Below are 19,170 nucleotides of genomic sequence, written 5' to 3'. Positions count from 1 at the left end.
TAAACAAAATGTTAATTGTTATCTCTTATCTCTTGTTACTTAAAGTTAACCCGTAAGCAATATTTTTCTCTAGATTTACCTTATTTTCTCTGCTTAATTTTACTATATTAACCCTATTTAATTTAAACAAAATGTTAATTGTTATCCATAAGAGGGGAGGGAAATGTAATTCAAGCTTCTCTTAGGGGAGGAGAGTGAAAAAAATTCTAATATGTTTTGAATAAGAGGCGAAGGGAGTGTATATTTTAACATAAAAGGGGAGTGGAGTGTAATTCAAGCATTTTTGAGGGGAGGGGAGTGTAATTTACTCTTGAAAATATTATTGATTTTATTAAGTGTGCGAGACAATCTAACTGAAAAGACTCATAATTAGTTTGTTGCAACGTCAGAGATAACTTGCTTAAATAAATTGTTTTCCTCGAATGTGGTATATAAAGAAGTTTTTCGTAATGTGTAGAATTTCGTTGTGTAATATTATTTTTCCGATGTATGGGTCATTTTGAAGGTATTTGCAAAGTATCGAACCTTTTTTGTGTTAAACGACTTATGTCATTTTAATTTTATATTTTGTTATATTCACAAAGTAAATGATTCATTATAAAATGAACTATGTCATTGCACTCTTATATTATTTTATATTTCATCGTCAATTATTGACGCACGGGTCAGTGGTCTAGTGTGAACTAAAAGAAATGATGTTGAAATATTTGGACGGTATTGTGGTCAAACACATTTGTGAACACTGCTTGGTGACTCGGTGCACATTATGATCATGATAAAAATGCGAAGATTATTAAAGGTGGGCCAATTTAGTGACTATTTTTTTATTAGCACCAAATATACTGATTCAGTGGCTTTAATAAAAAATTAGTACTTTTTGCACAAATTAAATATATCCCCTTGACCAAAAATAGTACGTTGATTACATTTCACCTTCAATTATGCAATCAACCAAAAATCATCTTAAGAAAATGGACCTTTTTTTTTATATATTAAAATTAAAGTGATGATGATATATATAATTGAAGATTATTCTTTGGACTTCTAAGAAACACATAAATAATGGTTAGAAAAGCATTTAAGTTTGGTACCAAAAAAAAAAGCATTTAAGTTTGCTAAAAAAAAACTATGCATATTAAAAAAACTTTTCAATAATACTAATAAAAGTTTGTCAAAAAAAAAATACGAATAAAAAAACATAGACACTAGGGGTGGCAAAACGGGTCCGGCTCGTCGGGCCAGCCCGTTTAACCCGCCATTTGAGGCGGGCTGGGGTGAGATTTTGTGCCCGTCTCTCTAATTGGCCCGCCCCTGTTAAGCCCGCTGAAAAAGCGGGTCATAGCGGGGTGGGGCGGGCTGGCCCGCGGGCTTATTAAACTTTCTTTTTTTACTATTAGTGACCGAATTTTTAATTTACACACCCAAAAACAATTGAGCCAAATGATACCAACCCAACCTCAAATTGTCCCCACTCTCTCTCTAATAGTGATAAGTGATAACTGATTCACCACTAGTCCACTACCTCTAGAAAAGAAAAAAAAACTGATTCACCACTGCATTATATTGAGACTTATTTCATGTTGTTGGATTTATTTTGTAATTTGTTTTATGTTGGATGTATGGTGGATTTATTTTGAGATTTGTTTAATGTTAGAGTCTTTATATTGAATATATTGTTTTTATAACAGTAGCGTATTTGTTAATAACAATCGACTAAAAAATATTTAAAAAAGTAGACGGGCCAGCCCGCCAACCCGCTAGTCCGCCTTTAGGCGGGGCGGGGTGTAAGTTTGAGCCCACCCCCTCAAGTTGGCCCGCCCCGCCCCGTTTTTGGCGGGCTAATAGCGGGCTGGGCCTAAACGGGGCGGGCTGGCCCGTATTGCCATCCCTAATAGACACCAAAACTATATTTTTTTTTTGAAGAAGACACCAAAACTATATTTATCCATCTCTTCTATTCTAAATTATTTTTGAAGCTAATCAAAATAGTTATTTCACTTTTAGCATAAAAATTATTTTTTTATAAAATATATTTGAGAAAAACTTCCACACAAACGAGATCAATGTCATTATAATCCTTGGATATATATTGAAACCTTAAAAACACCTACAAATGTTTTTTTGTTAGTAAATTTATCAGTTAAACCGACAAATTAAAGACACGTTTAAACCAAACTAACTAGGAAAAGACACATTTATGGATATTCTTATAATAATTTGAATACATTTAAGGAATCCAGTAACATGTTCAATAATTCAAGGATCCAAATAATTGTTTACTCCTTTTATTTGTTTAAGGGTTGCTTACACCTAAAAATAGATATCATGTTAGCTGACATTGACAAATAAATGATTAAGAGTTAGGCTAGTTTCCTTTGAGCCGATAGAAGGTTGGGGAAGATTAAGGTAATTGAGTTGGAGAAAGTTGATTCTTTCTCAAGTCTTCTGACTAAGAACATGGTCTTGAGGATCCCAGACTGCATCAAAGCTCAGTAGAAATAGACAATGAGGTTTAAAACTCACGCTCCATATTTGTATAGCCATTAACTGTAAGAAGAGATGAGTAATGAAGCATGTTCGTGTGAAGGTTGGGAACTAAGGAGTTTGTCAACAGATCATGTTGTAAAATGGAAAACTGAGAACCAAACGTGAGACACCCAGTTGTAAGAGACACTCAATCAATCACAAAACTATTTTTGCTATTTTATATTTTTGTTAATTTGTCTTTATCTTACTTTTTACATGCATGTGTCGTTTAGTAGAAAAAAACGCAAACAACTGTACTTAACGTTGCAGCGTTAATCACTTAAAGAAAATGAAATCACACTTGAGGATATTAGTCGATACCTTAGCTAATTTATAGCTCCATCAAAACCGACAAACCACCATGTTGGTACCTAGAAGTACAACTTGTTGTCATATTGATCGATGAATGTACCAAAATTACAAACACATCCACAAATTTCGATTTTAATAGTCTTCTTGATCATCAAATGTGTTTTTAGTTTCAATTCCGCTCTCAAAATTTTTTATTGGTCAATTTAGTCGATAAAATTACTATTAAAAAAGTCATTAGATATTTTACAATTTTCATACATTTAAGGCATCGGAATCGGTTTGTGAGTTGATTTTTGAAGGGTTTTGAAGGAAACCGTTTTCACCAGAAAGGTCAGGATTCACAAAGATCGGGACGATTTTTTATTATTTCATTCCACTTTCTTTCCTCTTAATATCTATCCCAACCAAACAAAAACCGAATGAATGTTCGAATGTGACTACATAGTACTTGGTCTTACTTTTTGTCTCTTCTCGTCTCTTCGATTCGGATTCGATGATGCCTATGATTCATGCTTCTTAGATTTCCCTCTCTCTTCCATCAACACTGTAAGGTACGTATCTTTCACACTCCCACTGTTTTTCTACACTTCAATTTCATCTTTTCTCTAATTGGCTCTTCCCTTTTCTATCTAAACTTTTCATTCATCATACAATAAACAATTTTTTATTACCTTCAATCTCATACCTTTATGTCTATACATCATTCTGAAATGCGTAACCCAATTTTAATTTTTTCTTGGATCCCGATTTTTATGATAATTAGTCAAACCCCATTATTATTCTAGTCTCAAATTGCTTCTTTTTTCATTTCTGCTATAATATTAATGTTCACATTATGAAAAGGTGAAATTTTTAAGGGTTTTTTTTTTTTTTTTGTGTTTTAATCATAAGCATGATATTAGGATTTGGTTTATTATTGGATTCATCTTATGTAATTCTACTTGTGTTATTAGAATATTTGGAATTGAATAATTGATTAATGTTATTTTGGTTTATTATGTGTGGTAAGACTAGACGAGATAAGATTAGAAATGACGACATTAGAGAGTGAAATTTGGGTAGAACCTATAGTAGAAAAGATGGTGGAAAATAGGCTTAGGTGGTTTGGGCATGTAGAGAGAAAACATGTTGAATGTTGATTATGTAGTAAGGAGAGTAGACCAGATGAAGGGCAGTCGAATCACTAGAGTCAGATGAAGACGTAGAAGAACCATAAGAAAAACTATTAAGAAGATGTAGAGGTTATTCAGTTGGATTGAAATACGGTTTATGATAGAACATTATGGTGTACTTTGATCCATGTAGCCGACCCCGGTTGTTGTTGTTGTTTGTTTGTTTGTTTGTTTCTTGAATTCCTTTTTTGTGTTAAATTACTTTTGTTATCAGATTATTTGGAATTAAATGATTGATTAGTGTTATTTTGGTTTATTTGGTTGACCTTTTTATCCCCTTTTTCAATTTTTATGAATTGATTCCCGATTAAGATTATATGATTTTGATTTCTAGTTCAATTGTGCGGTTACTGCAGATCAAAACTATTTTTCCTTGATAGATAGAACTGTTGAGTTTTGAGCAAGGAGGTTGGTTTGAAGATGGTTGGGAACCCTGCAATCCATCTCTCATCATTACCAACTTCTGTTTCTTCATGTCTGATTTCTCTACCAGGCAACTCATTAAAGTTTGCGGCGCCGCTTTCAATTCGAAATCGGAAGAAAATCACCAAGATTAGAGCTATATCTTCTGATACAAGCAATGTCAAAAAACAGTCATCTAGTTCAGAAACAAGGAATCCACTTGCAGTTGTATTCGACATTCCTAGACGTATTTGGAAGCAAACACTGGTTCCATTAAGTGATTTTGGGTTCGGTCGTAATAGTGTCTGGGAAGGCGGGGTTGGACTGTTTTTGGTATCTGGTACGATACTATTTGTGCTCAGTATGGCTTGGTTGAGAGCTTTCCAAATAAATTCCAAATTCAGAAAGTACACGGCAGTTTTCGAGTTTGCTCAAGCTTGTGGTATAAGCACCGGAACACCTGTGAGAATCAGAGGGGTCACTGTTGGCAATGTCATTCGCGTTAATCCTTCCTTGAAAAGTATTGAGGCAGTTGTCGAGGTTTGTTTCGGTACCATAATTTCATTGATGACTCTAATACATGGTTATAAATATCCTATGATACATGCGACCAGTGTCTCAATTGATGCTAAATTGAAACCAATCAATACGAATCTCTAGTGTGTATCTATTTGGACATGAATCCCATTGTGAATCCCAATTTATTGCGATGAATTCCGATTCACTATGATATACCAACATATAATTTTGTTATGTCTTTTGTTTCTTACTTAAAAATAGCATTTATTTTTTTGACAAACTGACAATGTATCTTACACTTCATAATAAGATTCGATTCACGGTTAGAATCTTGAATTGATAACGATGCTCAAATATCCAAGTGTTAATAATATCTTGCGTTGGTTTGACTTTCATTTTTTTAGTTTTTGGATTTTATTAAACATAAGTTTTCAATTTGCAGATAGAAGACGATAAAACAATTATACCAAAGAACTCATTCGTTGAGGTTAACCAGTCAGGTCTTTTGATGGAAACTAAAATCGACATCAATCCTCGTGATCCAATTCCGACACCTTCAGTTGGTCCTCTTGACGAAGAATGTGCTAAAGAAGGTCTCATTGTGTGCGATAGAGAAAAGATCAAGGGTCACCAAGGAGTAAGTTTGGATGAAATGGTGGGAATATACACCCGTCTCGGACGAGATGTAGAGGGAATTGGTATCGTCAACAGCTACTCATTGGCTGAACGAGTTTTTGCTGTTATGGAAGAAGCAAGACCGCTTCTTACACAGGTGTGATGTTATTTTACCTGTGTGCTTGGCATGTGGAAATAATTCTCTTGATCATATTGTTGATTCAGACAATTTCTATGCCAATAGAAAGTGGATTCATGCATGATAATGAATGAAGAAATAGTTTCTACCATGTGCCTCTCTTACCCTAACTTCTATCGGTGTTGTCTTGGACATAATCTTTGGCTTTGGTAGGAGTTAAACTGATAAAAGATTGTTCATTAGTGCCTTAGAAATAAGAATTTCATGTTCATTAATGCCGTAAAATGAATTATTAAAAATGATAATGGTGTCTAAATATGTGTCTGCAGCTTTATGGTAGTCATGTGTCATCTCTCTATTCCTTTACTATATGATGCATTCTCATGCCCGTATTTTCGTTTTGATGTAGTGATGCCTCAGATGAAAGCCATGGCTCTAGATGTTCAACCTTTGTTGGCCGAGGTCCGTGATAGCGGCCTATTGAAGGAAGTTGAGAGTTTGACCCGAAGCCTTACCCTAGCTTCTGATGATTTGAGGTCAGTTGCCTAAACACCAATGGCTTCTCTGTACGACTAATTTGGCTATCATGCATAATTGCATACATGTAGCTGTTTAGCACAATGTTGTTCGTGTAGGGGATGTGACAAACTCAATAACCTCTTGGTATAAATTATGATTGAGGAGACTTGTCAGAGATTTAATGGGAAAAATATGAGGTTGTGTGGCCTGCTCGAGAACACAGATGCCCTCGTCCTAAGTTTAAATCAGTTGCCATTCATACATATATTGATAAGCACATCTCCTTATGTGATAAGATTTGTGCGTTTGTAACCTGTTCAGTTGAAGACCCTAAAACTGAAATTTCACATGAAGTTCTCTTATTATTACATCCACTGCATGAGAAAAATCATTAACCTATTATGTTTATCCTAATATGCAACTTGTGAGAATTGAACCAATTCAAAAATTCTGTGTATTTCACATTGATAGTTAGATCATTCTCTAAGTATGATGACTAATTCAACTCTCCTGAAACATGGTAACTAATTGAAATATTCCCTTTGTGTATTCAGAAAGGCGCATTCAACGATTATGACCAATGAGAACGCTGAGCTGATCCAGAAGTCCATACACACACTTATATTTACCTTGAAGAACATTGAGGTTTGACTCTAATTTCAAAACTGATTAAATCTAATTATTGTGAAAAAACTTTTTCTCATGTTTTTTTTGGTTGCATGTCTGCAGAATATTACCTCTGATATGGTAGGTTTTACTGGCGATGAAAGTACCAAAAAGAATTTGAAACTACTTATCAAGAATCTCAGCAGGTTATTGTGAAGTCAAGTTTCCAGTGAAGTAGCATACAACAGGTAAAAATATTATGTACCATATTTTTCCTCTGCCACAACATTGAAGGAGAAAATAGTAATTTAAATTGTTTTAAGGGCTTATTCAGATTAGCCTATTTATTTGTGCTTATCTGCTGGCACAAGCACTTGAGAAATTGTTTTGGAGAGCTTGCGGAAACAGCTTATGACATGTCCATAAGTTGGTTTAGCTTATTTCCATAAATTGGTGTTTTCTTATTTCCATATGTTTTCCATGATAGTTTATGAAAACGGTTTGACTTTATTTTATCTTGTTATAAAAATAGCTTATACATAAGAACAGGTGTGTATGCTATAAACGCTTAATTAAGCTGTTCATCCAACAGGGCCTAAGTCTATCTTTCTTCTTGCATTCTGTTCTGATAAAAGTTGTCTTCTGTGGTGTTGATGCGTGCAGGTGTGCCATTGAGTTGAGAAAGTTGATTTTTACGTGACAACTTTTTTGGTTTCTGCTCAAGTTATTGGGGCCATCTGTGGATCATGTCACTTGTTACTGCCAGATTTTGAGAAAAATGAAGTCACAGTTTAAAGGCTTATAGAATTTCTTAGTGTTTAATTGGGGTGAAGTTTGAGTTGAATGCAATGACCATCTTAGCAATGTATTAATTGATGAACATGATCAATTCAATTCCCATGCAACAGTGTAGTTTAATGTTACAGAGGGCTTTCAATACTTTTTTTAAGGCAGGTTTTCAATACATTGATATAATGTAGAATGTTCTTTTATGAAAATAAAGAACTGTTCGAATGTTCTTTTTTGTGTTTCTTAGTTGCTCTCTCTTCTTTTGGTTAATTCAAGGTTGGCAACAAATGCTTTTTAAGCTGTGAAAACTGGATTGGTTGGTTGCTTGAGAACTAGTATTTTGGTTTCTTAAATTCAAATTACCAACTGGTTTCCGAATCGATAAATAAAAAATAGATCGAATTGATTGCAAATCGGTTAAAAATCCCTTGTAAGAATCCGTTTGAGCTAGTCAGATTTTTTGTTTTTAAGCAAATAGGTTCAAGGATGTACTTTTGAGTGGAGTAAACTCAGCTTAAAAATAGATCCTCATTGCAACCAACAGTATCTCAAATGATTTGTTTTCATTGTTATTTGAATGATTAGTTTTCAGATATATGCTGGAATGTGGTCATCTCTATAAAAAAGAAAAATTCATCTATAAAATTTATCTTCAACCTTTTTAATGTTGTTCTTTATATTGCAAATCATTTTGATATAAATATAAATTTTTTTAACTTTTGTTTTAACTGAAATTTTACTTTTCGAAAAAAAAATATAAATTTAACTATCATTGGTTCATTTGTCAAAATAAAAAACTATCATTGGTGCAACCTGTGAACAGCCTTTGCCAAAAAAAACAAAAAGATCATGTGAACCAATATCTTTGGTTGTTCAATCTCTGGCATATGATTTCAAAATCATTGCATTTAGCATAAGCAAAAAACTTTTTTGGGCACGGTAATCGACAATAAAATGATTGTACAACAACTTAAATGAGTTAATTTTAAATGAGTTCTCATCTCAATATAATTTTAAATGTGATTGTACACCAACTGCCAAAAATACACTTCAATATCAAGATCTATTTGCTAGGAGTATAAACTTGTCATAACGACGAGGTTTGCACTTGTCAAAATTCACATGTTTTCATGTAAGCAACGTTATCATTTCTTGACCTTTGGCTTGAAAATGTTTGCCTTGTAGTACTTGAGTTCCTCAATACTTTCTCTAATATCATCCAAAGCTCTGTGCCTTTTTTGTTTTGAAGGTACTTTTTTCTGATCTGCACAAATCATAATCATTTACATATAAGTACACAATTTCTGTGTTCTCAAAAGGACTAAAAATGAATAATTTTTTCGTAAGAACTACTATCGGACATTTATAAGGTCCAAAAGTATATTTAATTATGGAAAGAATCAATAAACAAGGACCGTATAACCAGAAACCAACTATGGCCTTGTTTCTCATCTATTGAAAGGCTATGCACTAATTACCAAAGGTTCATCATACGGAGTATTTAATTTCTCACCTTTAGGATACCAACGAATGCAAAGAGCTGAGATACTACTAACATCAACAACCACATGAGAGAAGATCCCCGCCAATTTTGGCATGTATTTCTGCAAAATCGAAGTTAAACAGGTAATGAAACATTTCAACAATCGAAGTTAAGACAGGCAATGAAACATTTCAACAAAGGAATAATAGGCCTAAAATAAAACTGATGATACCAAGAATTTACAGATGACCATATCAACACGTGAATCGATGCTTCAACGATATGAAAACATAAAATTCACAAATACACTACTTTATTATGGTAGCCTCTATACCTTCATATATTGTAAATCCACATATATCGAATTTCCTGCCAAGAGAGGTTTGTAAGTACCTCCAATATGTTTCTTAACGAATTCAATAACCTGCAAAGTAGAAACTTAATCAGTTGCCTCACTGATCAAGGGACAATGTACAGGAAAAAGGTAGCCAAACCATTATCTCATAATATGATTTGCAATGACTGACATCATTGGCTTGATATAGGAGTAGGATACTAAATCCCAGCTGTTTAAGTTACATTTGCAAATTGCAAACACTTAACAGCTATGGACAAGTACAAGATCTGCCACGTTCTGTAGAGAAACGATTATCTCTTATTGATGATTTTAGGAAGAAATTTGGAAATTGCATATGTTTGTAAATGTAATTAGCTCTTGATATGGGATCACAAACTGGCTAAGTAAACTGTAAAATTAATAATACATTTATTTCAAATACTCATACTAACACCGTGAATCATTAGAGGAAAGATTACAGGTTCTGTGATAGGAACAATAACACTAATGTCTAATAGCCGCCAAGAGTTCTCTAACAAGGACCGAGTCCCGCCAGTATTCTTTATGAACTTAATGAGAACTCAATTCCCATCTATGCAGAGATGCTGGGATTATACAATCATAATAGATGAGCTTAGCCATTTCATCTGTCTCATTCTTACTATATGAAAGAGAGAAGAATATTTTCAAATTCACTGAAAATATGTGATAATATTGCTCCTATTTAAAATAGAAATGTAAGTTCCCACGAAAAGAGAGCACGTCAATCACATGGTATGGTACTACAAACCTGTTCTTCAGCTTCTCTTTCACTAATTGTACTTTGAAGCACCTTTTTTGTTAAGCCTACATTCATTGAAAACCATTAGTCAATACCATTCAAAATTCAATTCCACAGGAAAAAAAGGGATTTAATAATGTTAAGGAGAACCAACAAATCAAAATGCAAATTAACATAAGCATCAAATTTCTACTTACCACTAGCAGCGTGATGACTTTTACACCATTCTCCCATCCTGTCAAGGCACTCCTTAGTTTGATGTATGACCAAATCAGGACCCTAAAATAAATACAAATATGTAATATGTAATCATCCATACTAAATCAGTTTTTTACTTAAACGAAATAGATGCAAATATGTAATAAACTACAACTAAACCTTCCATCTAGTAACAATGGATTCTGTTTAAAAACATTTGATCTAGTAACACTTCCCCTCCTCCTTCAAATAAGGGTGGAGGCTATGATCACTAGTTAAAACCTGATAAATTTCATAATATCACAAATTCATAATGAAAAAGCGCGTATTTTTCACTTAAAACCGTTCTCGATTAACTCTTCAAGAAGCACTCACTAAGAAAGAAATATTACAAGAGAAGTACATTAACTTCAAGTTTTTTTAATGAACTTCTCATATAAGTTAAAACTAGTATCTACATATCAATTTATTTAAGGATCATTTCCATGTTGCAACAACTAATAAGTTAAAACTAATATCTACATATCAATTTATTGAAGGATCATATAAGTTTAAGGGTGTTTTAAACTCTACTAGCACTTGGTATATGATGCAACAACTTCTAGCTTACAAGCACCTAAATCTCAGGCAAGGCGGGTTATGGAATAAACAAGTTTTCCCATAGAAAACAGAGGAAATAAGCCTAAAAAGGGGGAAGTTACTAGCTAGAGACTGGAAATGTAAAATCTCATTCAAAATATCCTGAGGCAAGAAGACAATCCTCTAAATAAAAAACAGCAAGCATGCAAAACGTAGCATCAAATAAATATATACCTCCACCGATTTGGTTAAGTTTCCATCCGTAATTATACAAGCAATCTCCAGAATTCTATCCACTTCAATATTCAAACCTGCAAACACACAAAAGGTTTAACCAGAAGTTTCAATGCACTGATCGAGAGCTTTGCCACTCTCGAAGTAACACATTCTACATGCTCACCAGTCATTTCCAAGTCAATCCAGACAAGAGGTAACCTGTAATCAGACAAATATGGATTATGTTGATCTTGTTTCTCATTTTTCACTGGTAAAGCTTTGCCATTAGCTTTCTCTCCACCACTACCTGCACCAAGAAAGTATATTGCAGCTGCTTCTTTAAAAACATAATAATAACACAACCACATGTAAGCATTGGTCCAGAAATTTTAGAACTGGTAATTAATTTACATAAAAATGACAAGCAAAGAGGTAACACATAAGCATAGGTAAACATATGGCTAAAGAAGATGCATCAATACAACTCGATTAGCCTCATTAACGACCAAAGGCTACCAAGCATAGGTGTTTAATCGGCTGCATAACAGAATCTTGCATTGAGGAATGATCTCCCAGAAACTGAAATCAGATTCACTGAAGGCTTATAAATGCATCTGTTTATTTTCTTCCTGCATCCCCACTTAGGCTCTGGAACACTTATACCAAATCACCTATTTAACTACTTGTAGCATGTTTGGATGGAGGAGTTTGAAAGGAAAGGAAGCCTAAATTTTTTATTTCAAAAACCTATTCTCCAATTCGATAATTTAAGAACGAACGGGAAAGAATGGCATTTTATCATAAAGCATAATGTCCTAATGCCTTGGTCATTTTTATCAAATTTACATAACTCTCCTAATTCAAAACTGAAAAAGCATACCGTCCTTTCCTTTCCCTCCAAAACGCTCCATGCAAACATACCCTTTTGATGACGAGCAACAATCAATAAAAAAAAAAAAATTGTTCGTATTTACCGTTTTTCACCTATTTTGATCAGGGTCATTCTAATCACGCCAATAAAGATTTTCTATCTTTTCTACAACCTAGTGGGATAAGGCTCGATTGTTGTTGTTGATCTACCATACCATGATTGTGCATCTTCATTTCCTCAACACACAAATCACAGGCTTAATTAATTCGACACGTATAACAATCACAAACCCTGTAGCATCGACACTTCAGATCAAACATGTGCCCGGTACCCCGATACATGTCAGTATCGTGTTCGGTGTCCATGTCCGTGCTTTAAAAATTTACAAAAGTAAAAAATGGAATTTTTTTAAGCATTTGAGCACTAAAATGAAGTAAACCAACATGGTAGACATGAAATACATTTCTAGTAATTGAAAACAGAAAAAAATTGATTGATTTGTATAATAAATATGAAGATCAAGAACATGAACAGTCTTAAAACCCTAATAATAAAAAAAGAAGTGAAGATTGAATAACAGGGATAAAAGGGTACCATACCAGAAGGAAGAGAAGGAGGTTGAATGGTGTTATCGTCAGCGTCAAGTTCTAACACCGAAAAAGAGTTAACAAGCTTTTCCATTTTTCTTCTTCTAATTTGTTTCTTCTCTCTTTCAAGTATTCCACTTTGGCGCAGTTTCTTTTCTATTTATTTCACTATAGATTTATTACATCACTCACTCACTCAGAGTCAAAAGTGGCGGTGATGGGTCGGGTCGGACCATGGGTTTGGGGTTAGATGTAACCCAACAAATTTTATATTTGTGACATAAAGGATATTGTGTGTGATTTTTTTCTTCTTTTTTCTAGACAATTAAATCAAAGAAGAAACTATATTTCCAACACCTTAAGAATATGATTGCTCTGAGGGTTAGGTGCGTAGGTCCTAGTTTCGAATTCGTCAGTTGTTTGAAGATTGTTTGAGTTGCTCTTAGGACATTGAACAATCAATTTAAAACTAATATAGACAAGGGAAATTCAACTGTTTAAGTATTATCGACACACTCTTTATAACAGTCTTTAACATTTACCATCTTATTGGATAGAATCTATGTGAATACCACATTTTAGAAATGGACCTCACATAAAGTGGTGAGACTCACATGAGTTTCACCAAATAGAAGAGTGAGTGATAGAGAGGGTGTTAAAAAGATAGTGTTCTTTGCATTTCTCATTTAAACAACGCTCATTTTTTGTTTGTTAACCCTTCATTGTTTCTCGAAAGAAAGGGCATCTAAGCCGCAAATTATTCGACCCAATTGACATATGTTAGGTTCTTCCTAATCTCAACCATTTTTAACTTTCCATGCTTTCAACCATGACCTTAAAAAAAATATCATGAGACAAAAAAAAAATTACTAAGAAAAACAAACCTGATAACAAAAAAAAAAAAAAAAACCAGAGAGAGAGAGAGCTCAGTGGTATAATTTTTCATCCAATGTTTCAGGAAAGGTGCTGTTACCCAACATCACAAATATTTTCATCACAGCTCTCAAAAATGCACCAGCCGGGGGAATCGAACCCGGGTCTGTACCGTGGCAGGGTACTATTCTACCACTAGACCACTGGTGCTTGATGTTCTTCTGCATGGAAATAATTTAATACTCCTATAATAATGTTAGCTCATCAATACGTTTTTTGTTTTTCTCTTTCATGGCTTTATAAATTATATCCACTGTTGTATATCATCATGCAGAATAGAGTCGATGAGGTTTTCAGGATGATAAATCAAATATTTCTTGATGGATGTGACATATTTTTGCATAGGAAAACATCAATTAGATGGGACCATTTGTTCTGTATTTTGGATCAATATGGTTTCAATCCAAGCTTTAATATATGTTGCTCAAATTTGAACACTTATAATGCAAGGTTTGTAAAACTTAAACCATCAAACTAAATTTTTAGTGGAAGCGTTCAACAACATAATCTAGATTTGATGAGAAAGGTACTCTAGTAAACTGATAGAAAATTGGTTTTTCACTCACTCTCCTTTTCAAAGATACATAAACAAGGAAAATACTTGTAAATTTGAACAGAATTAAACATGTCTAGTGGATAGAAAGAAGACCAATTTATAGGTGGCTTCATTTAATCCGAGACGTTTATCAAATTTCAATACTCTTTTTAGATAAACAAAATTACAAATAACTATTGAAACTCATACACACAAGTAAAGGGGTTAGGTTCGAATCCAGTTACGACGTCCGAGCTAACATTTTATGTATTTTTTGTCAATTGAGTTAGGACCTGCGAACTACCAAATTTCAATCTAATTCAGCATTTTTTGTCAATTGAGTTAGGACTTTGTGAACAATCAAATTTCAATACTAATAGATGAGATTAAATCCGCATAAACTCCAGCAGTTACAAACTAGTTATTTTTTCAATAATTATCTTTAATAAATATAACTGAAAACTTTCAATAATGATTTATTTTAGACTATTTATTTATTGGACTGTTACAAAATGGTATAATTATTATTTCCTGAATTTAAAAATGGGACTACCCCGCTACTACCTGCACAACCTTATTGTTTGTCTCTGGTTAAATTGAACACAAATTTGATAAAACATAATCAAGTTTTGTAGTATCTTCTCTACTTTATTGAAAGCGATAACCATTATCTTTAAATCTAATAGAAGGTTACAAAACATTAACATTGCAACAAGATTATAATATTAAAAGTGTTCTATAATTATAAAACAATTCAATTAGACAAAACTAAAAAGATAATATAATAGAGCAAACTGGTTACTCAAACTAAACATTGGTTGCAACAAGTTGGAACCATTGGCTTTGTGGATCATCAAGACAAAGAGAATCATTATTTATGCAGATACACTTTGAAGTCACAACAACAGATGAGTTATAATCCTTATGCAAGCAAAGTTGTTTCTCATTTTGATCCACAGTAGCCAAATGAAGTCTAGAAAGTGATACAGATTTCCATAAACTGTTCTTGTTTTCGCAATCCTCAGAAACAGCTACTGGAAGCCCTTCACCAATAGTAGTTAAGCACTTCTTGGAATCATTCAAAAGGATTTGAGAACCATCATAAATCCATCTCGTTTGATTCTCGCAGCTACCGATTTCAAGTTCATTCTTGTTATTCACTTGACCACATTGACCGGTAAGAGGGTGGTACATAATATATGCTTCAGAGACTTTGGAAGTAGGATCTGCATTAAGAACCACAACGAAAATTCAAGTTAATTTTGTTATTAACATGCATATAGTCGTTTTAGTCTCTAAATGTTGAGGCGTTGTCATCAAGTAGGAAACTAGAAAAGGAGAGCGACTGCATTTTGCTTTAGGAAGGCACACCGCTTCGCTTCATAGGAGCGATAGTGAAGCCTTATAAAGGCAAACAGCTGGTATAGCTCGCTCTAGCCCTTGAATATATCGATATTACAAAATTATTCCAGAACGTGTCTTCTCTTAGTAATATTATAGACTAAATTGGCTAACGGAACAAACATTTTATGACCAATCTCACTGATGAAAAACAAATTCAAGTACACATTCACTTAGTAATAGTAAGAATAATCACCTTGATTCTTCCTTTGCAAAAGTTGGAATTTGTTGGCGAAATTAGGGTATCTAAGCTTGTGCCAAGTAGCATCTACTACTCCAAATGACTCATCAAGTTGGACTTTGTCTTCTCTAACATAATAGCTACCATGAAATGACCATAAACCAAAATCCAAGTCTCTTCCAACAAGGTATGTTTGAAGACATGTCAAGAACCTATTATCTTCAACTGAAGAACCTGTCTGGTCAAATCCAAACTCAGTAATGATCAAAGGAACTGCATTCTTACCGGTGGTAAGGAAACCGGCACTTTGGTCTAACCCTTCAATGTTTTCGGCACATATTCTATTCAAAGGTTGCTTACTCCAAAACTCTTTCAATTTTAGTGTTCCAATTCCAGACCATGAGTATAAATGTGCCTCATATAACATTTTTTTCCCTAAGTCTATCTTCAATGGTTTGTTCCTTAAAAACTGCAACTCAGTGTCGTAGTTCAAACCTGAGATAACCACAAGCACATTTGGATTTGAATTATGGATGGCTAATGCTGCTTGGCTCATGTACTTGTACCAATCTCTCAGGTTTTGACGTGGACCGCGCAATTCATTCCTTAAACTCATTGCCACAATCTATTAGTCAATAAAAACCAATCAAAATTGTTATGCTACATTCAATTTGCAAACTATTAACATAAATGAATAATAGTGACTATATAGTAATAATACATACGGGTTGATGTCCATAAAAGTGCTTGGCCGCCAAGGTAAGTCCATGAATCCATTCTTGAGGATCAAAGTGGCTATCATTAAAGAAACCATTCTCGTCATCATCATTACAACACCACTTAGGCTCACTAACATGATTATCAAGCAACACTTTAACATTCCGAGCATCAAGTTCGTTCACGACAGCATCAAAAGCCTCAATGTGAGTCATTTTTAAAATTGAAGGATTGTACTTAGCAATACCAGCCACAACTTCTGGTGCATCCAAATAATTAAAAGTGTTATTCACAATGCCATGTGCATGTCTTGTCCACATATAAACTGCATATGTTAGTCTAACACAATTGAACCTGTTTTTCACAAGCTCGCCAACAAGTTCCTTTAAGGGTCTTCTATCTAGACCCTCAGGGATCATTGGTTGAAGGTGACCAGCCCAATTACCGCAAACAAGTTTCACTCGTTCACCTGTTGAATCATCTATTATCCATCTTGATTGTGTTGATAAAGGATAAGCATTTGAATGTGATGAAGAGATGAAAACAAAGAGAAGAAGAATCAAGGACTGAAAGGATTTTCTCAACATCTTCAATTTGAATGGAAGATTATTTTTTTATTTATTTGAAATTAAGCATGCATGAAGTGTTTATATATTCTCAAACTTCTTTTTTCCACATTTCATTCCTTTAATCTATTTTATTTTAAAAACCAATAATCACAGTTATGGCAATGAATGCATTTATTTTTTTGAAACCTGCAAATGAAAACTGAAGATTCTGAGGCATTTACTCTAATTGATTCACTCAGATGACTTTTCTGGTTGATTTGTTTTTAAATGCATATATTTTAATTTTAAACCTGTTCCTGATATGGGATCACAAACTGGCTAAGTAAAGTGTAGAAGAAAAATATACATTTATTTCAAATACTCTTGCCAGTATCATGAATCATTAGAGTTAAGATAACAAATTATGTTCAGGAAAACCAACAAATCAACATGTGAGCAACACTTCCTCAAAAAAAAAAAAAACATGCGAGTAACATAAGAATGAAATTTCTTCAAGTTAATGTATCGAATAATTTTTCTAACTGCAATTAACACTTCCATATAGAGCCAAGGGATTCTGTTTACAAACATTCTATCTAATAACACTTCTCCTTCTCCTTTCATTTTTTCAAGGATGGAGGCTAAAATCACTAGTTAAAATCTGATAAAATTCATTTATTACAAATTCATATTAAAAAAGCATATATTTTATACTTAAAGCCTTTGTCGATTAACATTACAAGAAGAACAACAAAAAACTTACGTGGATCAAACGACGTCATAATGTTTTATCATATATCATATCCCTTTTCTAGAAGCACTTACAAGAAAATCCAAAATAGTTACATTAACTACTAGTTTTTATAAATAACCTCTAGTATAAGTTAAAATCAGTTTCTGCATATCAATTTTTTTAGAGGCTTTCTCAAAAACTTTCAAATCTAGAAGGCAGGAACATCAATCTTGTGATGTTAAATTTGATTGATAGTTGTGCTATCTCAATAGCAAAATCAAGCCTTTTAACTTGTAGGGAATCAAATTAACTCGTAAAGCATATTCAAGGATCATTTGATGTTTTAAACTCTACTATGAAAGTCAGCAAGCATTCACATTGTAAGATTAAACAATTATTTACCTCCACCAATTTGGTCTTCATAATTCTATACCGTGGAAAGTAAACTTAGCTCATAGACGAGTATTGTCTGATGGTACTGTGGTGGAATGCATCCTTTCTGGACCGATGCTTAAATGTGATTGCGTTGGTAATTTGTTAACTACTACGCTCGTTAAGAAGCAGCTGCAATATACTTTCTTGGTGTAGGTAGTAGTGGAAAGAAAGCTAATGGCAACACTTTACAAGTGAAAAATGAGAACCAAGTTCAACAAAATCCATTGACATATTCGTCTGAATACAGGTTACTCTTGTCTTGATTGACCTGGAAATGACTTGTGTGACAAACCTTTTGTGTCTCGGCAGGTTTAAATGTTGAAGTGGATTGAATACTGGAGATTGCTTGTATTATTACAGATGGAAATTCAAATTTCCTTGAGAACGCTGCCACTTTTTTACTTTACACGGTATAGAATTATGAAGCAATTTCCTTAAGAATGCCGCCACTTTTGATGAAGCCGGACTCTTCCATAATCCTTGAAATACAAATGATTTCTCCCTCACCAAATAGCTTTCATTCAAAAACATCAGAGCAAGCAAGCTGTAGTTAATGTACATAAAAATGACAAGCAATGAGGTAACAGTAACACATAAGCATAGGTAACAATATAGCTAAAGAAGATGCATCAATACACAACTAGATTAAGCTCACTCATGACTCAATGAGGTAGGTGGTTGATTGAGCAAAAAAAAAGAGAAAAAATAGAGAGCTCAGAGGTATACATTTTTCATCCAGTAAAAAAAAGAGAAAAAATAGAGAGCTCAGAGGTATACATTTTTCATCCAGTGTTTCAGGAAAGGTGATGCTACCCACACCACATACATATATTATCATCACAGCTCTCAGAAATGCACCAGCCGGGAATCGAACCCGGGTCTGTACCGTGGCAGGGTACTATTCTACCACTAGACCACTGGTGCTTCTTGCTCTATGAAGCGGAAATACATTATGCAATTCAATAAATTGTTTACCAAGTGAAGTATGAACCGTATTCCTTACAAAATGTGACAACCTTCCATAACTTTATGGAAC

At 33.7% G+C, this 19,170-nt stretch overlaps 3 protein-coding genes and 2 non-coding genes across 7 annotated transcripts; 1 reads left to right on the top strand and 4 right to left on the bottom strand.

Moving 5' to 3' along the window:
* Window positions 1-3,311: 3,311 nt before the first annotated feature.
* On the top strand, window positions 3,312-7,828 carry LOC146924590 (protein TRIGALACTOSYLDIACYLGLYCEROL 2, chloroplastic-like). 3 transcript variants are annotated; one of them, XM_085709547.1, is made up of 7 exons: window positions 3,312-3,389; window positions 4,391-4,952; window positions 5,374-5,703; window positions 6,106-6,221; window positions 6,759-6,849; window positions 6,934-7,058; window positions 7,474-7,828. In XM_085709547.1, exons 2-6 carry the CDS (start codon window positions 4,431-4,433, stop codon window positions 7,024-7,026), a joined length of 1,152 nt encoding a protein of 383 aa, XP_085565673.1. In that variant the 5' UTR covers window positions 3,312-3,389; window positions 4,391-4,430; the 3' UTR covers window positions 7,027-7,058; window positions 7,474-7,828. The 3 variants fall into 3 exon arrangements, with proteins under 3 accessions (XP_085565673.1, XP_085565671.1, XP_085565672.1); XM_085709545.1 differs by having other exon boundaries at window positions 4,367-4,952; XM_085709546.1 differs by having other exon boundaries at window positions 3,312-3,681; window positions 4,367-4,952.
* Window positions 7,829-8,557: 729 nt separating this feature from the next.
* Window positions 8,558-12,782, bottom strand: LOC146924589 (Polynucleotidyl transferase, ribonuclease H-like superfamily protein). The gene is made up of 8 exons (XM_085709543.1): window positions 12,664-12,782; window positions 11,378-11,500; window positions 11,212-11,288; window positions 10,398-10,479; window positions 10,210-10,265; window positions 9,417-9,506; window positions 9,113-9,203; window positions 8,558-8,863 (listed from the first exon to the last, which is right to left on the bottom strand). Exons 1-8 carry the CDS (start codon window positions 12,743-12,745, stop codon window positions 8,745-8,747), a joined length of 720 nt encoding a protein of 239 aa, XP_085565669.1. The 5' UTR covers window positions 12,746-12,782; the 3' UTR covers window positions 8,558-8,744.
* Window positions 12,783-13,661: 879 nt separating this feature from the next.
* TRNAG-GCC (transfer RNA glycine (anticodon GCC)) lies at window positions 13,662-13,734 on the bottom strand. The gene has a single exon. It is a non-coding gene; the product is annotated as a tRNA-Gly (tRNA).
* Window positions 13,735-14,926: 1,192 nt separating this feature from the next.
* LOC146924587 (glycosyl hydrolase 5 family protein-like) lies at window positions 14,927-17,005 on the bottom strand. Its single transcript, XM_085709542.1, has 3 exons — window positions 16,427-17,005; window positions 15,717-16,326; window positions 14,927-15,345 (listed from the first exon to the last, which is right to left on the bottom strand). Exons 1-3 carry the CDS (start codon window positions 17,003-17,005, stop codon window positions 14,927-14,929), a joined length of 1,608 nt encoding a protein of 535 aa, XP_085565668.1.
* Window positions 17,006-18,987: 1,982 nt separating this feature from the next.
* On the bottom strand, window positions 18,988-19,058 carry TRNAG-GCC (transfer RNA glycine (anticodon GCC)). The gene has a single exon. It is a non-coding gene; the product is annotated as a tRNA-Gly (tRNA).
* Window positions 19,059-19,170: the final 112 nt, after the last annotated feature.

The sequence above is a fragment of the Medicago sativa genome, chromosome 5, assembly GCF_051527215.1.
Source record: "Medicago sativa cultivar Bolivia chromosome 5, Bolivia_mono, whole genome shotgun sequence".
Classification (NCBI taxonomy): domain Eukaryota; kingdom Viridiplantae; phylum Streptophyta; class Magnoliopsida; order Fabales; family Fabaceae; genus Medicago; species Medicago sativa.
The sequence above is the reverse complement of the archived record's forward strand: the minus strand, read 5'-3'. Positions and strand labels throughout refer to the sequence as shown.

Excerpts from the sequence above, each read along its gene's own strand:
- LOC146924587 (XM_085709542.1), bottom strand. The coding sequence starts at position 17,005 with ATGTTGAGAAAATCCTTTCAGTCCTTGATTCTTCTTCTCTTTGTTTTC. Across the intron at positions 16,327-16,426 it reads ACTTTTATGGACATCAACCC|ATTGTGGCAATGAGTTTAAG; the intron begins GTATGTATTATT and ends ATTGACTAATAG. Across the intron at positions 15,346-15,716 it reads TTTGCAAAGGAAGAATCAAG|ATCCTACTTCCAAAGTCTCT; the intron begins GTGATTATTCTT and ends TTCTTAATGCAG.
- LOC146924590 (XM_085709547.1), top strand. The coding sequence starts at position 4,431 with ATGGTTGGGAACCCTGCAATCCATCTCTCATCATTACCAACTTCTGTT. Across the intron at positions 6,222-6,758 it reads CTAGCTTCTGATGATTTGAG|AAAGGCGCATTCAACGATTA; the intron begins GTCAGTTGCCTA and ends TTGTGTATTCAG. Across the intron at positions 6,850-6,933 it reads TTACCTTGAAGAACATTGAG|AATATTACCTCTGATATGGT; the intron begins GTTTGACTCTAA and ends GCATGTCTGCAG.
- LOC146924589 (XM_085709543.1), bottom strand. The coding sequence starts at position 12,745 with ATGGAAAAGCTTGTTAACTCTTTTTCGGTGTTAGAACTTGACGCTGAC. Across the intron at positions 11,501-12,663 it reads ACCTCCTTCTCTTCCTTCTG|GTAGTGGTGGAGAGAAAGCT; the intron begins GTATGGTACCCT and ends TTCTTGGTGCAG. Across the intron at positions 11,289-11,377 it reads GATTGACTTGGAAATGACTG|GTTTGAATATTGAAGTGGAT; the intron begins GTGAGCATGTAG and ends GTGTGTTTGCAG.